The sequence below is a fragment of the Wolffia australiana genome, chromosome 7, assembly GCF_029677425.1.
Source record: "Wolffia australiana isolate 7733 chromosome 7, ASM2967742v1".
Taxonomy (NCBI): domain Eukaryota; kingdom Viridiplantae; phylum Streptophyta; class Magnoliopsida; order Alismatales; family Araceae; genus Wolffia; species Wolffia australiana.
The window spans coordinates 1,509,868-1,520,934 of NC_135841.1; the positions used below are offsets into that span (position 1 = coordinate 1,509,868).

At 36.8% G+C, this 11,067-nt stretch overlaps 1 protein-coding gene across 1 annotated transcript; it reads right to left on the reverse strand.

Annotated features, from left to right (window-relative positions):
* Positions 1-3,208: 3,208 nt before the first annotated feature.
* Positions 3,209-3,729, reverse strand: LOC144705924 (histone H3.2). Its single transcript, XM_078578792.1, has one exon. It carries the CDS (start codon positions 3,678-3,680, stop codon positions 3,270-3,272), a length of 411 nt encoding a protein of 136 aa, XP_078434918.1. The 5' UTR covers positions 3,681-3,729; the 3' UTR covers positions 3,209-3,269.
* Positions 3,730-11,067: the final 7,338 nt, after the last annotated feature.

The following is an 11,067-nucleotide window of genomic DNA, read 5'->3' on the forward strand; positions in this document are numbered from 1 at the left end:
ATTAACATAACATTAGGGGAAAATCAGAATTCACTTGGAAAAAATACATAACATGGAAATATATGATAACATCCATATTTTAAAGTCGTTAAATGCATAAAATTGTGCTAATTATCTGAATTAAATACCAAATTTAGGGTGTTATAAAATGTTCATATCAAAATTTTGACTAATAAACAAAGATATGTCAGTTGATTTCTACAAAAATAAAATATTTGTCATTCCAATGGTTCCAACTTCCGGCTGATTAGAATATCTTTAACACTAAAGTTTCTTTATCATAAGTTCAGGCGCTTAAAAAAAACTTTTCCATATTTTCCCCCAAAAAAGGCATCAAAAGTGGCTTATAATTAATCAAATATCCTGCCAACCTCTTCTCCCCCTTATTTAAAACCAGATTTTCTAAGTACATCCGAGTTATAAATTTCAATATATGGATAAAAAAATCAATTAGAATGATATTAATCATAATAAAGTCCAGAAATAAGAATTTTCAAACTTTAGGACAGAAAATAAAACCTTGAACATACAATCAACATATTTAATTTTACGACATCAACATATTTTAATATTAAAAATGAATAATTTACAAAATCTAGCAACATGTGAAGAGAAGTAGATGTAATATTTCAAATTTTGATTAAAAATAACAACAGCCTTTAACTAAAAATATCTCAGATCCAAATTCTGAAAAAATATAATTATAATTTATTGATGCAGTTATTAACTTATAAACACATGAGACAGTAGCATGTTATTCAAAAGAATTTGTCTGCATGAATAAGTATTTTAAATTCATATCACCACCATGAAAATTTTTTGTTTCTTCAATGAATACTAATTAAGATTTTACAATTTTAAAATTCTGACCCACCAGAGACACTAAAATTAGTTTTATATATTTACTTTAAAATAAAAAATATATGTATTAACCCTTCTCTTATCAAGAGTCATTTTTAAGGTAAATTTGATGTAACCAGATAGTTGAAAGACTTTTGAAGAAGCTGTATTTTGAGTCCATATAAACAGATACCACAGCCCGTAAATACACTAACAATTGTACAAACAAAATAAATATATAAGGTAGTTGTATGTATATCCAAAATGAATAAATATATTCACGTTGTCCTTAAGGATACATTTCTTTCTTCATTTGATATGAAGAATATTAACCTCCGAATGAGAAGTATGAGACTAAAGAGGTATTGTCACGAAAGAGTTGAAATATGACAAGTATGGCAACATCAGCTCTCATAAAAGGTATTTTCGATTGATATGCCACCGCTAATAGAATATATATATATATATCAAAAAAATATAAATCAAATGGTATTGGAGTACATATTGTATTGAAGTATGAAATATATCACCTCTGTGAGAAATTTCTTTCAGGTATAATAGGCATAAATTTTTTCATCAGATAAAATCTCTAGAGCTACCATTAGAAGGGGCTGAAAAATAAATAATTTTCCCACAAATATATTTATTTAAATAACAAATAATTGTCTTTATGAATAATTAGTCACTCTATTATAAGATATTATTTTAAAATGACTAAAAATTAACCTTACAATTCCTTGGTCATGGTGGATATTACTTTGACTCATATCAGGTGCCAATAAGGTCTTCATTTCCCTAAGTTATAAAGTTGTACTAGTTTCACATAAAAAATATTAAAGTATGAATTAAAATAAACTATTTACCTAATTATACTAATTATATAAATTAGAAATAGAAATAGGTATAAAATGACATTAGGGGTGTTACTTGATATACATTTGTTTATTTCAAACTTTTATTATGCAAGAAGAAATTCAATAAAATAAATACATGACTAAGAAAAGATAGCATGATTGAAATTATATACTTGGTAATAATTTTAATCTGTTTACTGATGTAATTTTTAATCTATTTAATATTTTTATAATGATAAATATAGTTACCCATTATCCACTAAATAACTTATAAAATTATATCTCTTGACGGGTGATAATGGAGATGTAGTCAACGTTGATTTTAAGTAAGACCAATCCAAACATTATTTTTGATGGTATGATGTCTAATAAGTCATAGTTTTGTACTTTAAAATAAAAAATCAAATTTAATTTTTTTAAGATAACAAGTGCATAAATATCCTTATAAGATTAGCAACAAACATCACCAGCAAAAAAGTATTTGATTATTATAGTTTGATGGAAAATGTCAATTTTTTTCACTCGACTTAAGGATATCAAATTGTATGTGAAATTGGTAAAAGTTCCTCAGGCTATTAATCGAAAGAAAAAAAAATTGATTCCTATTAAAGGTGACTAGAATAGAATTTACATTTTAACTGAAAAAAACTGATTTAAATAAGACTACAATGAAATGGTGTCTGTAGACAATTCTTGATAATTAGTCTTTTTCTTTCCACAGCTCCTTCAATCATTTAAAGGTCATGAATTTGTGATTCAAGACATCATTATTTTGTTCTCACATTTGACTCGGCTATGAACCAGCAGATTTTGTATATAATTTTTAGAATTGTTATTATACTTTTTTTCCTCAAGTGTCATGAATGATTTTGACATCATGTTCTCATGATTCTGATCAAAGTTGGATTTATGTTGGCATAATACTTTTCTGGTGATGAAACATTTTTATGAAACTGAGCTTGACTAAAATATAAGAATATTTAAAGATATGCATGACGAGAACTAAGTTAGTAAATTAAATTCAACTCATGTATTATATTGTATGTATGTGAGTCTAATATTTCATTGGCTTTATTATAAAAGTATGACCTGTAAAAATTTAGATTATTTAGGCAACAGCGTTCACTGTACTTTGCCAACATACAGATGTGGAGTAAGTGTGTACCATGTTTTTTTACAGAAATCTTTCATATCAACTTAGATAATCGTTTTCAGCTCACTAACTGTTTATTAAGAGTGGGTTACCGTCGGAACAACGGAATTTAAAAGAAACGTTTATTGGTTAAATTATAAATATATTGAACGATTAGCCGGTATAACTACTAAATTTCATTATAACTAACATATCAACACTATTAGCGACAAATGATTAGATGGATTCGTTTACCCGATACAGCTCAGCCAGTGTAATGCATTACTATATCATTTAATTATGGGACGTAGTAGAAGACTAGTCGGCTGCTCTCACTGTTCTGGCTACACATAGCCCACAAATCGAACGAAAGAGATAAGAGTAAAAGAAAAAGTAATTCCATAAAGAAAATCATCACATAGAATCCGTTTACACATCCCACACTAAGCCCTCTCACCGCGGATCCGGCGAGCCAGCTGAATATCCTTCGGCATGATCGTAACACGCTTGGCGTGGATAGCGCAAAGGTTGGTATCCTCGAAGAGACCAACAAGGTACGCCTCCGCGGCCTCCTGCAAGGCAGAAACAGCAGAACTCTGGAATCGCAGATCGGTCTTGAAATCCTGCGCGATCTCACGAACAAGACGCTGGAACGGAAGCTTCCGGATCAACAGCTCGGTGCTCTTCTGGTACTTGCGGATCTCCCTCAGAGCGACAGTTCCGGGGCGAAATCTGTGGGGCTTCTTCACTCCGCCGGTCGCCGGGGCGGACTTCCTCGCCGCCTTCGTCGCCAGCTGCTTCCTCGGCGCCTTCCCGCCGGTCGACTTCCTCGCGGTCTGCTTCGTACGCGCCATTGCAGCTCTCTCGAACTCTTTGTGAATCAAATCTGTAGAAGAGTAGAGACTACGTAGGTTAGGGAAAGGCGACTAGGTATTTATAGGCGCAGGGGAAGGCGGGAATCTGAGAAATTTGAAAATTAGGGAATGGTAGCCGTCGGATTGAATTTTAAATGGGCGGACAGGATCTCAGATGGAGGTTATCACGCGGATTGCCAAATCAGTAACCCGGGATCCGATATTCAGGTTTTATCAGGTCTTGAAAATAAGGTAATTACTTCGACTGGTTTATTGAAATATCCGAGATTTGGTGTTCGGATTGGGTCTTTTGGACCCAATTGGGCCCGTATTTCGGATTGTTGTGGTTGCTGATTTGGCGATCCGCATGATGATGGTTCGGTGTGGGATCTGGTCCGTTCGATCGGCTTGAATCCGACGGCCATCGCTACCTGGATTTTAAATCTGGTCGAAATATCGTCTTCTTGTTGAAAAATAAAAGAAAATCATGTTTTAACTTATTTCTGCGATTTAGACTTCTAGAGATATTCAAATTCATACTCTCTCATTTTTCTCTCTGTCCGTCTCATTTACTCGCTCTCATTTCTATCTCTCTCTCGTTTCTCTGTCTCTCTCTCATTTCTCTCTTATCTCTCTGTCATTCCTCTCTCGATGTCTCTCATTTCTCTCTCATCTCTCTCTCTCATTACTCTCTCATCTATCCCTCTCTCATGTCTCTTTTATCTCTCTCTCATCTCTCTCTCTCATTACTCTCTCATCTATCCCTCTCTCATGTCTCTTTTATCTCTCTCTCATCTCTCTCATTACTCTCTCATCTATCCCTCTCTCATGTCTCTTTTATCTCTCTCTCATCTCTCTCATCTCTCTCATTACTCTCTCATTTCTCTTTTATCTCTCTCTCATTACTCTCTCATCTATCCCTCTCTCATGTCTCTTTTATCTCTCTCTCATCTCTCTCATTACTCTCTCATTTCTCTTTTATCTCTCTCTCATTACTCTCTCATCTATCCCTCTCTCATGTCTCTTTTATCTCTCTCTCATCTCTCTCATTACTCTCTCATCTATCCCTCTCTCATGTCTCTTTTATCTCTCTCTCATCTCTCTCATTACTCTCTCGTTTCTCTTTTATCCCTCTCTCATTACTCTCTCATCTATCCCTCTCTCATGTCTCTTTTATCTCTTTCTCATCTCTCTCATTACTCTCTCATCTATCCCTCTCTCATGTCTATTTTATCTCTCTCTCATCTCTCTCATTACTCTCTCATTTCTCTTTTATCTCTCTCTCATCTCTCTCATCTATCCCTCTCTCATTTCTCTTTTATCTATCTCTCATCTCTCTCGTTACTCTCTCGTTACTCTCTCATCTATCCCTCTCTCATTCTCTCTCGCCTCTCTCGTCTCTCTCATCTCTCTCATCTCCCTTATATCTCTCCCGTTTCTCTTTTATATATCTCTCGCATTCTCTCTCATCTCTCTCTCATTTCTCTTTTATATATGTCTCATCTATATCTCTCTCATTCTCTCATTTCTCTTCTATCTCTCTCATCTATATCTCTCATCTCTCTTATTTCTCTGTTATCTCTCTCTCCTCTATATCTCTCATTCTCTCTCATTTCTCTTTTATATATATCTCATCTATATCTCTCTCATTCTCTCATTTCTCTTCTATCTCTCTCATCTCTCTTATTTCTCTGTTATCTCTCTCTCCTCTATATCTCTTGCATTCTCTCTCATCTCTCTCTCATTTCTCTTTTATCTCGCTCTCATCTATATCTCTCTCATTTCTCTTTTATCTCTCTCTCGTCTATATCTCTCTCATTTTCTCTCATCTCTCTCATCTTTATCTCATATCTCTTTCATCTCTCTTTCATATCTCTCTCATCTCTCTTTTATCTCTCTCTGTTTCATCTCTCCCTCATTTCTCTTTTATATATTTCTCATCTCTCTCTCATTTTTTGTTTATATCTCTCATCTCTCTCTCATTTCTCTTTGTTGGAAATGTCAAACACCCCAGCCCTAAGTTTCAGGATTGTGGGGGTTGACTTGGTACATCCTAGAAAGTAGGATGACTTGGTACATCCTTGAAAGTAGGATGACCTAGCACATCCTTGAAAACAGGATTGTGCCTACTTTCTAGGACCGTGCCTAGTTTTTAGGGGGAATTTAGGCCTTGTATTGTGCCTATAAAAGGCCCCCATTTCCCTTGTTTTCTTCACCCCAACATCCCTTGATGTATTCTTATTTTTTCCCTTTGAGTTGAGTAGAATTTCTTGAAAGTTCATTTAAACTAGAAGTCTCTTCCTCCTTCCCTCTCTCTCACTCTTGGAATTAGTGCTCTCTTGACGATGACGACGCGGGGATGTGACGAGGCTAACGACTATGCCTCGGTGTTTCTCCTCGTATCGTCTTGGGATCATCGTCTACATCTTCTGCATTGGTTCAAGTCCAAGTACGCTTCAGCGAGTGTGTGCGCCCAACACTCTTTTATCTCTCTCTCATTTCTATTTGGCATAATGTATAAAGTACGCAAAATATAAACTGAAACCAAATATTCCATTGAATTAATAGTTATGCTATAGATATCATGTTCATCAACTTGATAATGAACTTGCCACCATGGGACTCCCAGTAGAAAGAGATAATCCTCCATTGGTAAAATGTGACACATACACATATTCATTTATGGTTTCTATAAAAAATGGGTTGCCTGGTTTTCCATCTAACAATTGATATGCAAAAATGTGTTAGAGAAAACAATCATCTAAGATCATGGGATGACTATTAAACAAAAATTTACATGGCACTCTTAAAGATGAGAGTAAACCTATTAAATGAAAAGCCACTAAGCTAAGATTATGATGGATAATCAGGTAACAAATTAGGAAGATGCACTCTCTCTATATTCCTTGCATGTTGTTAAGCTATGCTTACTACTTATTGGGGAAAGATCAGGCCATAAGAGAGAGACTGATGGGGAGAGATAGAGAGAGATAGAAATGATGGAGTGTGTTTAATAACTGATGATGAGTTGGGGTTTGTAGAAGTTCTAGTCTCATTCAGAATATGTTTGATTTGGCTGTCACAATCCATGATGAAAATATGCATCTCCGCATTCGCTGGTTTTATGTCTGTACTTATAGTTCTGGATTGTCCCGGACGGGGACGATTGATAGGACGTGACGAATTTCATCCCATCTGATGTCAGGATTCAGTGCGGGGACGATGGACGGAACGAATTTTTCGTCCGACGGTAAAAAAACCATCGCGTCCAGTCCTCCCGGGATGAACTTTTGTCGTGTCCGGGGAAAAACCGTCCCATCTGGGGAAAAATATATAATGTTTTATATTTTTAATATATTAATATAAATTTTCTAAGTTTTTTAGGGAAATACGGAGGAGAGAGAATGCAAAAGGACATGTACAATTATTTCTGAGCGGTGTCAGTTTGCACGCGCATAAAAATACAAGGACTTTGATGCAAATTGTCAAAGCGAGGCCACGTGGCTACATCTCAACCGTCAGATGTGAATCCGGCAGTTTTTCGTCCAGATTCGTCCGTCCATCGTTCGAGACCTCCAGACGGATGGCTTTTTCGTCCCACGGGACGAAAACCATTCCGTCCGATGGTCCAGGGAATGAATTTTCGTCCTGAATTTCGTCCAAACCCTTGGACAGGACGATTTTTTCATCCTGGGATGAAGAAATCGTCCCGTTCGCGTCCCTACACTATATCTGTACTACAATAGCAGTTTAAAATGAGGTTGAAAACTGATGTATCTCCTTCCTCTACCTCGCCAAAATTACCCTATATCTCTTTTTTCGCCATGAGTCATGGTTTTGTCATTTTCTTTGATTATGAGGATAATTCATTGGTGTTTGAACAATGTTAGAATTGGGAGGAAATAAATTGGAATTCATTGAAGGGCTCTATGATAACCTAATTAAGCATGATGTGATTTGAGGCGGGTAAATTTTTTATCAAACTTCAGATGATTTATATTTTCACCATCTGCGTCGGGATATTCAGTTTTCAATCCTCAGGTTAGTAAATATCTTTGCAGCTTCATTAAACAATTGACCAACTGATTCTAGAGCTTCGACAATGGATTTGAAAATTTTAACATACTCAGCAGTTATGAGTTTCATGTAATGAAACTGTCTCTGTATATCCATAAGTCTTGATTGATTTTTTCATTTGGATGTTTCTTTTGATGTCGGTTTGATCTAATATTTCACATGCCTCACAGGTTAAGAATTTAAGGAGGGAAAGAATCCAAGTGTTAGAGGGCCCCATTAGGCTCTTTAAATATCACTCACTCTCTCTCTCTCTTTCTCTCTCTCTCTCTCTATCTATCTATCTATCTATCTCTCTCTCTCTCTCTCTCTCTCTCTCTCTCTCTCTCTCTCTTTCTCTCCCTCTGATGGGGGACCATCCTCAAGCCCAAGTCTGTGAGCAGCCACGTTGTGGAGGCCAAGCCGACGCAAAGAACCCTAACTTCAAGTATCAAGCTTGACAGTGGGTCTCCAGTGTTTTTTTTTCTTTTATGTCACCGTGTTTTATGTATTTCGGGAGGGCCCCCATGTTTTTGGGCTCCCCATGTTTTATGTGTTTTAGGATGGATTTGGGCCATTAGGAAGATGTCCTTGCCACTTTGGTCATTTCCCCCTAATTTGGCCCATTAGGGCAACCTTCCCTACCCATTATAAGGGAAGTGATTCTCCTTGTGTCTCTTGGAATCCCACTATGAAATTTTGAGTTATTGAGGAAAAAAAACTTGTCTTATCTTAATTTTATAGTATTTTTTTTGTTTTCGAGTTATTTATGAAAATGCCACTCTGACTTTGAGTTTGAAAAAGAGAGAGAGAGAAACCCCAACTTGGCATTGCTGCCGCAGCCGCCGCCGCCGCACCCGCCGCCTCGACATCTGTTGCTACATCCACCGCAACACTGCCACGCATGCATCTGCCGCCACACCATCCACCTCGCCCCATCGCCTACCGACTGCCCGCCCGGGCGCTTGCTTGCCTGCGCTGCCAGCCGCCGTGTCCCGCTCGACCACCGTGCTCCATCTGGCCATCCACATTGTTCGCCCCCCCGCGACCCGTGTGGGCCTCGTTGACTCCATCCACGAACAAGAAACCCGCGTCGCACCATTACCTCTTGGCCTCGGCCCGCAGGTCAAAACTCCTTACCCTTCGAGTATTATTATTTCCTCCCGTGCATTTGTCGCATGTTCCATCCCCAGGGATATAGAATTTTAGGATTATATATGTGATTGAGAGATAGAATTTTTCATTTTGGGTGTCAGATTAGGTTCACTCTCGTCGACGGGTGCGGACGCTCATGAAAAATAGTTGTCTCCCACTCCGCCGGTGTTTGAGCTGATCTATCGGGTCATTGGGAACCTGTAGCATCCCTAGACCCACTTGTTTGGTATATCACATCCTTTGCTCTAGGTCAGTGGCTTTCTAACATACAATCTCATTGATTTTCCTACGCTCGCATCATCCATTACCATTGCATCCTTGATTTCATTGGTGTAACACGAGCTGTTTGATCCCTGTGTCCTTCATGTTACATCACCCTCTCTCTCTCTCTCCCTCTCTCTCCCTCTCTCTCCCTCTCTCTTTTTCTCTCCCTCTACCTCTCTCTCTCTCGCTCTCTATCTCCTGTCATCACCATTTGCACTACCAGTTGTGTTCCAGCCCATGGTCCCATGCTCATCCTACTCTACCCCTCTTGCCATTTTTTCCATCGTGGCACCCCGCCGTACGCCCTGCCCTGCCATTCTCAGCATCACGCCATCACAAATGCCCTGTTGTACACAATAAGGATCAAATTCCGAAATATATTAGGCTTAAGGTATTAGACCAGGATCAAAATTCAAAAAATATAGTTCCATGGTCTAATGTAGCAGGTCTGAAAGTCACAAAAATGAAGGGAACACATTCTAGGGGCTATCTGCACACAAAACATTATCTAATTCAACTTTCATATTTTCAATCACATGTGTATTGGTTGGCTCATTATAAGTTATTTAAGATATCCAGAAATGTATCTAAGCTAGCTGAATTTATGAAATATGAGCGTCACACTTGGCCTCAAATTATTTCTCCCATTTCCTAAGGACTGGATTGTGATATACAATCCTGTCATGTATGCAACACGAGAACGGAAAGTATGACATGTGAGATAGTGCACATAACACTAAATGATACTTACATTTCCCTGTATTTTTTTTCAAGTTTTACTTTGGCTTGTATTTTTAATTTCACCTATTAATTTTACCATAGGACTGAAACCTTGGGCTGGACTGGACCCAGCGGAGCAAGGACCAGACCAGGAAATATCAGACAGAGACCATTGTTGAGAGTGTAACTATAGAATGAATCCTAGAGAATGAACGCGAGAAAGAGGAAGAAACTGTAATTTAAGCTTTCAGTATGATTCAAAGAAGCACCCTTTCAAGTGATTACAAAGATAAATAATTTTTCCGTTCCAAGTGGCAAGGTTAGTAAAAAATGTCCGTATTATGTGGAAAATGATATTCATTTAAAGGTAATAAATATTCAAATAATCAGGTTAAAGAACATGATAGGTTCGTGATGTGTATACCTTAAATAAATATTCAATGATTTTAATTGTAATCACATTTATCATGTTACGAATAGGAAATGAAGGGGAGAGAGTGCAAAAATGATATTCAGAAGCCATGGAGAGTCTGACTTTGTATGGTGCAGAGGATTTGAGACAAAGAGGGTGATATATAGAAAGAAATAGGAAGATTTATCTTTATATATGGATAGAGAGATACAAATAGAGAGATATTAATATTTAGAGGGAAATAGATAAACTTATGTATCCTATTATACTAAGTTGGAAATATATGGATGGAGAGAGTGAGATAAATATATATATATAGACAGAGATTCATGCACATAAATAAAAAAGCAAGAGGTAGAGTGCTCCATATATAGAAAGAGACTAGACATAGAGGTATGCATAGAGTTTTAAATATTGAAAGAGATAATATATATACAGAGCAAGAGAAAAAGATATAGATACACATAGTAAGATGGAGATGTCATAGAGGTAAAGATAAAGCTAATAGAGAGAGTTACAAATAAATAAAGATAAAGAGGGATAGATAGACCAACAGAAAGATAGACACATACACACACACACACACACACTCATATATATATATATATATGAATAGAGAGAGATATATATGTATAGAATAATAGAGTAACGGATAAAAATATATATTGAATTATGGATACAGGTAGAGAGATGTAGATTAAGATGGAGTTATTGATAGGAATAAGATACAGGCAGAGAAAGAGATGCACAATGATTTATAGGTTGTGAACTAAAGATAGAGAA